The 13,939-nt window shown below is 39.1% G+C and overlaps 1 protein-coding gene across 6 annotated transcripts in view; it reads left to right on the forward strand.

The window, feature by feature from the left end:
* Nucleotides 1-13,939, forward strand: part of LOC136297565 (cyclin-dependent kinase 6) — a 155,605-nt gene that overhangs the window by 124,762 nt on the left and 16,904 nt on the right. The window contains exon 9 of one of the 6 annotated variants that reach the window (XM_066197582.1): nucleotides 538-12,296. The exons of the other annotated variants lie outside the window; for them this stretch is intronic. Within the exon in view, the coding sequence (XP_066053679.1) occupies nucleotides 538-615 (78 nt within the window). The 3' untranslated portion in view covers nucleotides 616-12,296. Of the gene's footprint in view, nucleotides 1-537; nucleotides 12,297-13,939 lie in introns of those variants that run through there. 6 annotated transcript variants of the gene reach the window in all.

The following is a 13,939-nucleotide window of genomic DNA, read 5'->3' on the forward strand; positions in this document are numbered from 1 at the left end:
CTGTATACTGTGCTGTCTTATCTGCAACACCCTCCAGTGCATCACAAGTGCATGAACATTATTGCTCAAAATCCCTCACATGTCACTTACTAAGCAGGCTTGTTTTCCATGCAGAAATGCATGACCTTCTCTCCTAAACCACCATGTGGGGATACTAGCACGTGCCTCTCCACTAAGGTTAATGTGCCATTATTGAATGTCAAAATTACTAAGCAATTTACTTGTCTTTATAGCACAGTTATTTTAAATATTACCTGAAATTTTTATATTTAGTATTTTTACCTTAACTAAAATATATTTTCAGTATTTTGAAAAGAAACTTTTATTTTTTTAATACTGTACTGGGGAAAAAGAAATACATTGAATCCATAAATCCATGTTCCCTAGCATGACTTCAGTGCATTTACCTGGACATGACTTGGGGAAAATATTGGTCCAATGAGTCTAACTGATGCTAAGTGAGGCAGCCAGCTTTGCTTACTCGTATGACAGTCCCTTAGGCTTCTCACTTGCTCATCTCTATTTCATCTTGTCTAGGTGGCAAGCCAGCAATATATCCTCGTCCACGGCATGCTTGGCAGAAGCAGGTCCTTAGCAGTGAGTTGGGCAATATAACTTTTCCAGCTGTGACAGGGGAACTTGTAGCCATCTCACAGGCAGGTCTCTGGTTCCTGTGGAGAACTTCACTGTTAACTCCATTTCAGGTATCTGCACTGTCTGGGTCATGGTCCACTGCTAGGATAGTAAGTGGATCTTATTTGTCTTCTGGATAAAGCTTTTTGTTACTGTTAGACATTTAAGTTTGTGATACGTGGTTAAATTAGGTCTACTTTAAACATGCCAGATTTTAAAAGGACCACTTGCATGCTTGCATACAGTGGCCTGTGCTTTTCTTTAAGCCCAGAAAGAGCCTATGCAAAACTTAACCAGCATGAACAGGCAAGTTGCAAATTAGGCCTGGCAAGAGCATGCACAGAGCATCTGCACACAGAGATATCACGGATCCGTAACATCAGAATTTCAGAAGCTCTGTGAGCAGGAAGCTGAAGGCCAGGGAGCTGCAGCAAACCTTCTAATCTTGGCCTTGCCTTTGTTATTCTCTTTGTTCCTACAGCCAAGGGGAACTGCAGACCCACTGCATTGGTGGTGTTACATCCCTATTCCTGCATGGGTTAATGGACCCAAGTGTGAATAATCTTTACCATTCACAGAGAAGGATGGGCCAGGGTGAAATATTTGGTAACAATTTTTAAACACTAAGTAGAACAACAAACAGAGCCAAAAGTCAGGAGACTTTTGCAACAGTAGCAATTAGAAAAGGTTTTAAGGGAGTTTAACACTTCTGAAAACATTCCACATCTTACCTAGTGCGGAGCTATCAATCATGCATACCTTATCAGGGCATTCCGCTGGTGTGGCTTCCCAGCAACTGCTCAGGGAACTCTCCCAGAGCTCTCCACCAACTAATACAGGGTGAAAATGTAGAGGAGGAGATGATATTTTCCAAATTAGGCTTAAAATTCTCAGATAGAAATGTGCGTCTGTTCCATGTAAGAATCTGTTCTGTTAAGCTTGGCAAAGCTGAAGAATAGAGAATATGGTTGCTGAATGTAGATACATTATTAGGGTAAAAACAGAAAGGAGGGGAGAGAATACTTTAAGCCAAAGGTTAGTGTTGGCCCAGAAACTAATGAGAATGTGGAAATCACCAGGAATTTAACGACTGGAGCAGTTATTTCCCAATCGTAGTATCAAAGAGCTAAGCAACAGCAGAGAAAAACGGGCTGGCTTCTGGAGTCAGAAGCAGAGCTTCTGCAACATGGTGCTGTATGTTGTCTAATATAGTAGGATCAGGTTATAAATGAGAGTATTCAGGAGAACAGTTTGCAAAGGGCTGCATTAATGGTCACATTCTGGAACATCTCCAGTGGGAATGGCAGGAACAAAACCAAGAAATCTAAGAATCTTGGCAGGGTTAGGGAAAATATTTCTCTAATGGGGTCCTTGTGGTAGCAAGGGCCTGGATTCAAAGGACCAACAATTTTTCAGATTACCTCCTTTTCCAAATCTCTTCAGGAAGAAATTCCATTTGACATGCTGTAGGCTTAATGGTAGTCCAGTGTTCCCTGCCAAACCATGTGGGGCTTCACTTACACTAGTAAACTGAGAAAGCCTGTTCTCTGGCTGGGCAAAGCACTGTCGTTGGCTAACACCATGCCAGGAATCATATTTATGATTAGACAGCAAAGACAGTTGTGGGACTGTGCTTAAACCCATGCCCTTGCTCTTCATTTATTACTGGTATAGCTCTAATATTTTAGTATCTTTACACATTACTGCCATATGTGTAGGATGTAGGAATTGTGTAAGTGAAAAAGAAAGTGCTGTGATGAAAACTCTTTGTACACCTTTAAATAAGACTTCAGAGTGCAATTCTTCTTAGTGATATCTAAGCCTACATGTGTTCTCTTCTACAGGAGTGGTTCAACAGCAGCTAAAAAATGCTGAATAGCAAAAGATGTATTAAGTATAGCTCCTAGAACACCCACAGCCAGGCACTGTGCTCTTCTCAGCAGAGAACAGGGTGTTCTAAGTAATGAAAAGAGAAATTTCTATCTCCCACCAGCCTTTTCTCTTTTTTTAATCACTTCTACATAATTCTGCAGAAAAAACCAGACCAAATAGCCAAGGAAAAAAAAAACCACAGCCAGCTAGTGAAGTGCTAATAGCAGTCCATCTGGTGCAGCCCTTTTCCCTCTGTCCACGCTCACACCAGCCTTCCCATTCATCTCCTTCAGCTCCCTTATATAAACAGGTTTCAGTGATGCTCACAGGTGCTATTTCCAGCAAGATTCTTCCAAATTTTCCATAGCTACACAGTTTTAATGTCCCCTCCATTCCTGTTATTAAATGTTGATTCTTTTAGTCTCACAGCCTAAACCAGCGATAAGACAAGAATTTTGCGCACCTCCTTGCTTAGACTTAGTTTCATGTTGCCTTCTGTGTGGTTAGTAAAATTCTAAAAATAGGGTTTGTGCATATTTCTGTGTAGGCTATGCCCATACTCCAGGTTTCTTTCAGCCTGTTAGTCCACAATGATCAATAGCAGAGCATCTTTTCCAGTTGTTTCTCTCCTAAAACACACCAAAAAATGAGGGCGTCATGTTTGCAAAAAAATTTAATTTAGGGCTATGTGTACAGAGCCTTTTTAAAGAAAGGTATCACTAAATTGCAGCGTTTGAATATCTTCTACATGGGGTTTCCAGCACGGTAACTCTTTATTTGGTTTTTATACTCCGTGCTTGTTTTGGTGAATAAGAAGAAAATACTGTGTCTTGCTCCTTTTCACAGGTTCACTCACTGTCTTTGAGAAGCGTGTTTTATTATTCATACGATTCTTTCTGCTGTAAGGTATTAGATCAACTTTAATATGGAAAACAGGGAGACAACATGCTGTTTTGGTCTTTTAGCCAGCAAACTTGGAGCACTTACCTGGCTCACAATTGAAAACACATCAGTTGTCAAATACATATATGAATCAGAAACCACAGTTTGGTTTAAAAGGCCACATAAATTAATTATGTTCCATGTATAAGACTCATTTGAATAATGAGGAAGTTTATTCTAAGAACTCTCTTTTATAGAACCACTTGGCTAGTATTTTTTCATATACAGTAGGTTCAGGAATAGATTGACTTTTATATACAATGTGAATTAGAAGATACTAGGCTATGTGAGTGATTTTGTTGTTGTATGCTTGAAGCTTGAATTGATTGCAAGCTTAGGAACCTAACATATTTATTTTATTGCTTCAAAACTGCTTCTAAATATCAAGATCTTTTTTGATGTTAACAGGATTTCACACTTTTTTTAATGTGTAAATTATTTTCTTGAAATTGGTATGTTAGAAAAAGCATTCTTTTTCAAAGTGCATTAGTGGGGGAAAAATTAAGAAATATATTTTTACTTTCACAGAGAGGTGAACTCTTTAATAACTGACTATCAATAAGCTATACTTTTACTTCCTTTCGATTACTAAGCCGTGAGTATACAGGTTACTTTCTATGAAGAAAATCAGAAACAAGCTCTAGAAGATTAAATGGGATTTTATATGTTTAAGCTTCCAAGTTTTATTTTCATATCCATTTTTTTGTGCAAGTATAGTTCAGATACACAAAGACATTACTACAATTTTAACAGTCTAACAGGCTGTTAGACTCAAATTGAGGTTTTGTTTGTGAGCTGTTTATTTTATTATCTATCTGTGTCTTGCAAATTATTAGATAATGGCTGTAATATAATTCTAGTTTCTGGACTAGACTCTGTAACCATCAAATCTCAATAATTTATGTAAAACAGAAAGAAGCTTTCTCATCAATTTTATTTAACTAGGCCATTAAAAGAAGAAAGATGTAGACATATGAACTGACAAATATACTTTTGCCAAGTGTTGTTTCTTCCCTTTAGTTTGAAGCTTAGTAAGTATTGCATACTGATATGCAATACATTTACAACGTAAGAACCATAAAGACCACTTTAGAGTAGCGTGCACAAATAATACGAAAAATGGCTCATTAGACTCGGAGAAACCAGCTGAAAATCATTCCTTTAGTTGTAACACTCAAAATTTTGAAACTCATATATTTTTCCATTAAAAAGTATTCCTGAAAATTTATGTGTATGTTTTTAATTCAGTGATAGGCACCCAAACAGAACTGAATCAACTGGGAACTTGTTCTCAAAAGTGATTTTTCCAGGCCGAGTAGATCCCCTCAGTTCTTCATGTACTTATCAGAAACTGAAATTAACCAGCACCATTCTTAGATGAGGCTTTTGCTTTCTGGGCAGAAAAACCCAATGCTGCTGTGAGTAAAGTTATTGGAAAATTTGCTTTGGCTTAAAAGTCCTGTGGAAACTTCTGCAATATTCAGTTTTCTGGCCTTCACTGAAAGACTGTGCAAAACAGCAAAGATAAATCGAAACTACTTAACCATATGGTCTTTTCCCCTTCACATTACATATTTTATCTGTTTTGGAATGTATTGATGGGTTTTATCCAGCTCAGTGTTAGTGAGACTTTTGCAAGGCTAGAGAAAGTAAAAACAACTTGTGCTGTAGTATTTTGATTGTTGGTGATTGTGGTAGAGCAGGGTTTTTGTTTCCAGAAAGGATCAGACAAAATATACTGCTTTCTTTGAAAAAGAAAAAAAAAAGAAAAAGGAAAAAAGAAAAAAAAAAAAAAAGCTCCCACAAACAGCTGACACTTGGTAAAGATTGAAAAGATATTTTTATGGAACTATTTGGAAAATATTGTCAGGATGAATGAAAAGGAGCATATATTTGATGTGAGAGATGTAAATGCAAACTGTGTATTAAATATGCGTTGAAACTGATACTTTTTCACTGACTTCTCAAAGGTGATAGGGTTTTATGGAAGAAAAGCATCCAAGTATGAATTTATTTGAACTACCACTTAAATGTTCATTTGCACTAAAGCAGCCTATACTGTTTGAAAAGAGATAGGAAAACACATCATGTTAAACTTGTGATTTACTTTGGTGTCCAAGGATGTGTTGTAAAGCTCTCAAGCTCACTGTCCATTTTTGAGCAAGCCAAATTCGCATTCACATGATTAGCTTTCTGTACCTTAAACCCGTCCACATGCCTGAAAAAGACAAATTTTCTACTGTTTACATGGATACTTGCTCACATTGACATGCTCATGTTAAATCCAGACAGAGGACAGTCTCTGCCACTGAATGGAAAATGAATTTTCAGACTGACAGATTCCTTTGTAGAATTACTCCTGAAGGGTTTGAAATCAATGTTCAATGATATGGAGCCCTTCATTTTATTCCATGTTTCACATGTACATCATGTTATGCTAATTCTCAACCTTTATTAAAAAAAGTAAAACCCGAGTTCTTTAGTGTTAGGATCAATTTTGAGTAGCTAGATGAAGGAGGAAAATCATGATGTGATGGAAAGAGAAAAAACAGGCAGAGAGTAGGAGAGTTGGCAAGTGAGTTTGCCTACATGGAAAAGTTAGATACAAACATAGGGGGAAGACTTCTTTCCAGTTGTTTTGTTTTCTCCTGTCATATAAGATGATAAAGCAAGACTCATGAACGGGATTTTGGTTCTAGATACTTACGCCAACTCAAGTCGTGAGTTCCAGTGCATTTCTTCGACATAGCAACAGCTCTATTTTTTAATTTTGCATAAGCTAGAGCTTTTTCTGGGTAGATTTTTAAAAAAAGTCTTATGAGACAGCTTGACAGCAGATTAAGCTGTCCACAGAGACAGTGCCTATAGTTCAGCTGCAGACATTGGAGAATGTACAGCTCTGCTGCAGGAGAGCCACTGACAGTGTCCATTAGTGTGCAGTGTTGTGCATTAGAAGTTGATTCCTGCTGCAAATTGAAAATCCTTCGGTCATCTGAAGTGGCATGGTTTTGCACACTTGGATTTTGATAAGGTTATCCACATGCAAGTTTTGCTGGATCAGTCCAGGTGGTTCACCGTCTTACAGGAGCAAGTCTGAGAGCTTAGCAAGTCTGTCTGACAGCCAATGTAAATAATAATGCAAAATCATCTGCCATGGGAAAAGACTTTGTAGGTTGTAGAGTAGGAATCAGCTTTCTGAGCTCCTCTTGCCAAGAGGAGAGCTAGTGTTAACTATTATTATGCCAGTTCCAAAAATGCCAAATAGGAGGCCTGCATGGCATTTTGTTGTGTTCAGTCTATCTGCATGGGTGGCAGGGTAAGTGTTGGCACAGAGTGGCTAATTTTGGTCCTTCCATTAAGCATGAGAAACTAGGCTTGGCACAGAGACAAACTTCACAGTTCCAGGGATGGGAAACCTCTAATTCTCCACAGTAGTTCTCTGGCTCTTGTTAAATACATACACTGGTAGATCAGTCAGCCACTCAAGCAGTCCTTTCCTTATCCCAGATCATATTGTGACACTGTGAAGGAAGCCCTGAGGAGTCTATTCCTCAGCAGCTTTCCAACTTACCTGTTTCCCACACTGGAGCGATAATTACCTATCATTTGTATCTGACCCTGCTCGTGCTTTCACTACCACTGAAGTAGCTGTGAGCTAAATTCCTGCCTTATGACTCTCCAGCTTCCAGTCTCGGTCAGCCAGAGATTTGTACTGTAGTTTTTCCTTGCTTATTAGGAACAGGGAAGTAGTACAGTAGAATATGGTAAAATGTGTGCTACTTTCACACTTTTTGGTTCAAGCAAAGCAATGAGCTAGAATAGATTAGACTGAACATAATGTTCACTTGATCAGCCAAAACAACTTTGGATTCAGAAGATAATTCACTAAGTACAGAAGATCCCTGAACAACTGTCTGTGATGCACATTTTTACAAGAACACACGATGCCCCTGTTATACAGAAGCTTTTGATGAATACAGGACTAGCAATGCCAGCCTCCTACTGCTTACCCTGATTCCCCTCGCCTTCCCCAAGATCACTATTCCCAGGAAAAGGATTTCTCCCAGCATACAGTGGAGCAACTGTGAAACAGTTCTATCAGCTCTCAAGATAGGTTGTATTCATGTAGGTAATCAAGCTCATTCCTTCCCTTTTCACTATGGCAGTGTAAAATACAGACCCCTGCCACAAGTACTAGGCACAAACAAACCTGAAACGCCAAAATATTCTGAGGAAAAGTCATCCCTGGATCTAAAGGGGACAGTATGTTTACTGTTTCTGTGACAGTTGACTTTCAGTTTTTGCACTGATGTAAGAACTCCCCTAAGAAAACTCCCACTGCACAAAACAGATGATACTGAATTCTGGATGTTCTGTGGGAAAAGACAAAACGTTGTATTCCAGGTAGATGATGTGTATTTCAAACAATCGTCCTTCATCTGTGATAGAAAATAATCCACCAAACTGGGTTTAAAATGCAGCCTAAGTCTTCAGCATGCTACTTAAATAAGTGCTTTTCTAGCAAGACCAAAACCTGTAATGATTTCTTGCAGGGGCTTTACCTTGGAGTCCCTTTTAAGAAAGGTGGCTCTAACCATGGGTTGCACCTACAACAAAATGTACATCAGAAATTGGATGGTGGCAAGAAGTTTGTGGATGTGAGACTGTAAAAGGTGGCTTATGTAAGCTCAGGGGGGATGTGAAGCTTGTGTGAAAGTAATGGTTGTCATGCACATTTTGAACTGAAGTTACCTATTAGAACATGATAGAAGGACTGCAGCATCATGAGATTAGAGGCTTTAGATGTCTAGCAACCCTGTGGCATTCATCTTCGATTTATTTCACCTCTCCACTGCCATTCTCCTTTCTATTGTGCGTAGTAAATTGAAAAGAAAAGCATTACCTTATAGTTTACCATCTCAAAAAGAGAGACAGCCAGCACTGTCTGAAATTTTTGATCACTCTGTGGTGGTCAGTATTAAGGGAATCATAAAATATGCTGAGTTGGAAGGGACCTATCAGGATCATTGAGTCCAACTCCAAGAATCACACCATGAGCCTAAGAGTGTTGTCCAAACACTTCTCGAGCTCTGTCTGAACCAGGCTGGGTGCTGTGACCCCTTCCTGGAGAGCCTGTTCCAGTGCCCAATCACCCTCTGGGTGAAGAACTTTTCTGACATCCAACTTAAACCCCCTCAACTCAGCTTTGAGTCCTGTCACTGGTCAAGAGAGTGAAGTTGTCTCTGTTTAGTTCCAACAAACAGAATTCAACATCCATGGCACCTGCCTTCCATTAAGCACTGTTAAAAAACTGTCATTCTCCACAGTGTTCAAAATCTCTTTGCCAGGAGATTGAACACCCTTCCTGCAACCCATTTGGAGTCACAGCAGTGTGAGCAAACAAAGTTTACATTATGATGGTGCTTTCCAGTAAAAAGTGAGAGCCAGTTCCAGTTGACCCAAGGACTGAAAGAGTCTCAAGGACTCTTAGCCAGGCACCATTCATAGGCAAGGCAGTCAGTCCCTTCTGCTAGGGCAAGAAACACATTTTAAAACACTTATGATAGGGAAAATATAAAGGTGCCATTTATTTTTCCAGTAGAATCTGTTTTTTGCACAACACTGTATCATTTTGGCACTGAAACCAATCCCACAGATGAACATTAATGTGTTCCTTGCAGTCTTTAATTTCCTTGTAAATTCTTTACAAGCATTTGGATTAATGTATTTATGGTTCATTTCATTTAAGTTCATTTAAGTGGTCTATATCTGCCCTTGAATCTCATATGAATTTTATTGTTAGTATAATATTTTCCTGCATTACTTTGAACAGCTTTAAAAGTATAATGTCTTTGAGTGCTCTAGTTAAAGAAAAATTATACCCTCAAAATGCTGTGTTACAAGTTGGAACTGTATACTTTGGAAATGATGTTTGTATTGTAACTCCCAAATGCATCACAGGGTGCTTCAGTCCACCTGTCTGTCTTCTATTTTCTGTGTTACAGTGTGTATTTGTACTTCCTCACTAGCTTGATACTCTTCAGTCTGAAGGCCTAAGTCTGCAAAGACATGAATACTGTACCTCAGCTGAGCAGTCCCACAGAGCAGAGAGGGCTAACTCGTGTGAGTATAGTTGCTCACAAAAAGTATTTGCAGAAAAAGGCTTTCCTTAGTAACTGACTGTAATTGTGAGGACACATGGTTAATAACAGCACCAAGACACCAGTAAATGGGGTCTGTGTTTATTGAAAATGTGGAGACATTTATCTTCAAGTTATTTGACATTAATCTAAATTATTGCTATTATGATTTAGTATATTATTTTGTATGAAAACACATTAGTCCTGTGAAAGGGTAGTTGCAAAATAATGTGTTGAGTCTTGCTGCTTTATTGTTTATTTGCATTTAGTATACATTTTGGTTGTTGAAGTGAGGCTAGCTTCTTAGAGAGGCAGGAAGATAGATCAGTCTGGAAAAATCGTAAGTAAGCATCATACTGTGCATTGAGTTTTGCAACTAGAGTAGTATATGTGTTCAGATTTAGTAATTTTTACGCTTTAGAGCATTTTTGTTTGTTTTAATATGTAAAGGAATAACCAGAATACTTTGAAATGCGATTGTAGAGCTAATTTTATACATAGTGGGGGGATGTTGTCTGAAAAACTAAAGTTAGAAAACATTACGTAGGCTGCCTTTGGCTTTAGTTTGTTTGTAGAAGGCCCAGCAGGTATCTGTTGATTCCAGATACTTAAGCCAGGGATCAAGTTTGGGCAGCATCTTGTAACTGAAGAAAGTTTTCTGCAGTGATAAAGTTGCCCATCTGGGCTTGAAGTAAGATTGCTGCCTAAACAAAAGCATAAAGGCAGCAAATTTAGGTGGTGGTTTGTTTTGGTGGGTTTTTTGTGCACGGACAATTGCATGAAATAGGGTTGGAGATTCAAAGTATTTAAAATCGTTTAGCATGATTTACTCTTGTTTTAATTCCACTGACTACAGTTAAATTAAACCAAGAATTTGGCCTTGTAAGTCTACAAATTTCAGTGTCAGGCAGCTCAGGTCTATATAAAGATACTTAAGCTTAGTAAATCAGCAAAAATACTATATAAGTTGTAATGTGTGATAAACATCTTAACTCTAGTTACACTGTTCTCTGAAAATTTCTATTAATTGCTTTTTTATACAAAAGGTCAGAATTGCACTTCTTAGTGGCATTGGAATATGTGGAGAAAAGCAGGATGCTGGTACAGAAATGTATCGGAAATAAGATTCAGTTCTTACTGCTCCATGTGTGCCTGTCTACCTTACACGTGACAAATCCCACTGAAGTTAACAGAAATCATATAAGGTTAAGCCTGTTTGTAACTCTCCTGAGATACTGGTTTAAGAATCTTCAAGATATGTTATGTTCTCAAAAGGCATTACTAAACTCTTCCTTTCAGGTTTACAGAATACTATGTAACAGTGACGACAGCTTCAGAGGCACATCCAGAGTAACTTTATTAATTGTTATTACACCAGACCAACATCCATTAGCAAATCAAAATATCTCTCAGTACCTTCATTTCTCAGTATAATTTTACCAAAAAAAAAAAAAAAATCAGAAAATTAAACCATCCTCTATGCTGTTTGGATTCATTTTTTTCTCTCTTTTTTCACTTTTTTTTTTTATAAAATATCATTTTGCTCTGGAGTTGTCTAGGATTTGATAATTCAAGGAAAGCATGCAAAGCAGCTTGGAATACATTTCTTCATTCACCTTAGGGCATATATTCAGCTGGTGAAAATCAGCACAGTCCTGTTGACTTGTACAGCATTGTATCAGTCTATACCAGTGCAACAGTTGGCATGTCAGGTTTTAGCATTTCAAGTCACTTTACCTACATATGCAGTAGGATTCTGTTTTGCAAGATGGAAAGTTACCTACAGTGCAAACTGTACTACCTAGACTACCATTGATACCTATTCACAGGACATGATTTCACTGTATCATTTCATACTTGAAATTCATTATGTTCTTTTAATCAGGGTACAAACATGAAAAGGTGCGTGTGTTACTGTTTCTTTTAAAGGTGCATCATTTTGTTTTTTATTTTGTGTGCTTAATAGTTACTAGTCAGTGTTCTTTACATTCTTTGCATTCAACATTAAAATCACCTATGTGTGAAATACAGTATCACCTGCAGAGGTACAGAAAAATGTAACAGTGATTTCTTGAACTGTTACTCTAATATACTGGTTTACCTTTTAGTCATCAATATGACATCAAGGGCTTCAGCATGTGAACTGTGGTATATAGAAGTCTTGCACCATTGCTGTACAGGAAATCTTGCAGACTCTCTTCTCTTCTTGCACAGCTGCTGATTACCATATACACATTGGGAAAAAGTAAGTTTCTGCTGTACAGAATGGCTGGGAAGTAACACAGACACTTTGGAAACTCTAGAGCTCCCTTTGCAAGCTTTCAAACAAAGCCCTTTGATCTAACTGCATGCCTGCTCTGTGTCCCAAATTTCACCCTATGGGGCTTTCTGCTTTAAGAACACCCTCAGCTGGGGCTACTTTACGTTGACTGCATTGAAGTTCATTGGAGCATGCACCTTACCGTATTAACATATTCTTTAGCTTTTACAAGTTTGTAAAGATGGTTGACTGCAAAACTAATGTGTCAATACAGCAGAATTAAATTAAGGCACACAGAAAGTTATCAATAATGTATTATATCTGAATTACAGTCCTTTGGAACTGAACGTTTTGCTGCTGGCAGTGCAAGAAAAGCAAAGTTGTGTATTTATTGTTGGGTGCTGAGGGTTCAGTATGAAAACCAATATAATAAAAAATTTCACAGTGTCTAGTTCTCTTTAGTTCCCAAATTATTGAAAAGTAAAAAGGCAAAAAATTAGTTTTGTATTTAAAACTGCTTCACCCTTTTAGCTATATTTTTCTTTTATCTAAAAATGTAAAATGAATACAAATGCAGTAAGTATTGTATATTAAATACAGAAAATTAGCAACACTGGTTTCTAGTTTTTATGTTTCCAAGTGTTTTTCTCCACACCCTGTGTATTCTAGAAAATCTACAAACAACCAACCAGACACAGAAACATAAGCGCATGCACAGCCTTTCCAGCACCTTACTATATACCAATTTTATAAAACTCCACCCTCATTTATCCCAATTACTAATTCCAAGGTATTTTGCTCACCTGTGATGAATTCCATTTTAAAAAATTATAATGTAAGAGTTTACTTTTTCTTTCAAAGGCAAATCATTGCTGCAGTTACTGGGGATGCTCTATGACTCAGCACTGGTTTGTTTCTACTGAAATCTTTGTTCTGGTCTAGGCAAAATGTGCTTTAATTCAGCTATAATGGCTTTCAGTTGTCCATGAAATGCACTATTTTTCCCAAACGTTACTTGATCCATTGTGCTCAATGTGCATGGTATTTTTGTATTCCTTAAGATTCTGCTGTTTTCATCTGAGCACACTTTATTGCTTGACTGTTTTCTCTCGATTGGTTATTGTCATGGTTTGACACTGGCCAAATGCCAGGCACCCACAATAGCTGTTTGCTTACCCTCTTCTGCTGCAGTTGGGCAGAGAGGGAAAACAATGGATGAAGGGCTCATGAATTGTGGTAAGGACTGGGAGAAAACACTCCAAGCTATGCCAAGGGGTCCTGCCTGCAAGACGGGACAAGGCAGTTCTCCGTGAACTCCTCCAGCCTGGCTCCAATCTCACCAGCAGCAGTTGCCAAAACTGTTGCAAGATGAGTCCCTCCCACAGACAAACAGTCTTTTCAAAACTGTTGTGGCATGTGTCACTTGTCCATGAGGTGCAGTCCTCTAAGGATAGGCCGTTCTAGTGTGGAAGCAAGGGCCCTCTGTCTCTGGAAGCAGGGGCCCTCTCTCTCCATTCAGATCTCCCACTGGATCACAACTTTCTCAGGCATCCGCCTGCTCTGGTGTGAGTGCTTTTCTCACGGGCTGTGAGTGGATTTCTGCATCCCCCATGAACCTCATGGGATGCAGAGGGACAGCCGGCTTCACCACGGTCCTCACCACGGCCTGCAGAGGAATCTCAGCTCCAGCGCTTGGAGCACCTCCTCCCCTTCTTTTCCTACTCACCTTGGAGCTGCCATGTTGTTTTCCCTCACGTGCCTTTGTTTCCTTGTCTTCTCTGACCAGAAGAAAAACTGCTGCCCATAGGTATCATTGCCAGCAAGTCCCAGCAATTCAAAGATTCCTGCAGGATCCCGCAGCGCTCAGAGGTCTATCCCGCCGAGGTTTCACGCCACAGAGATGCTCACTGTGTTTTCGCCCCCAGCCAGGCACTGCTGAGCAGGCAGTGGTGGCTGCCACAGCGCTGGTGCCATTTTATCACCTCCCTTTGTGTGAAGCACTGGGAGGGAGAATCCAGGGCCGCCCCTGCCCTTCTGTCGGCAGCACAGCTGGCGCGGGGTGGCCAGGCAGGCAGGGCTCGCTGCGGGCCAC

The sequence above is a fragment of the Chamaea fasciata genome, unplaced genomic scaffold (assembly GCF_029207755.1).
Source record: "Chamaea fasciata isolate MVZ Bird 193981 ecotype frontalis unplaced genomic scaffold, bChaFas1.0.hap1 SCAF_1, whole genome shotgun sequence".
NCBI lineage: Eukaryota > Metazoa > Chordata > Aves > Passeriformes > Sylviidae > Chamaea > Chamaea fasciata.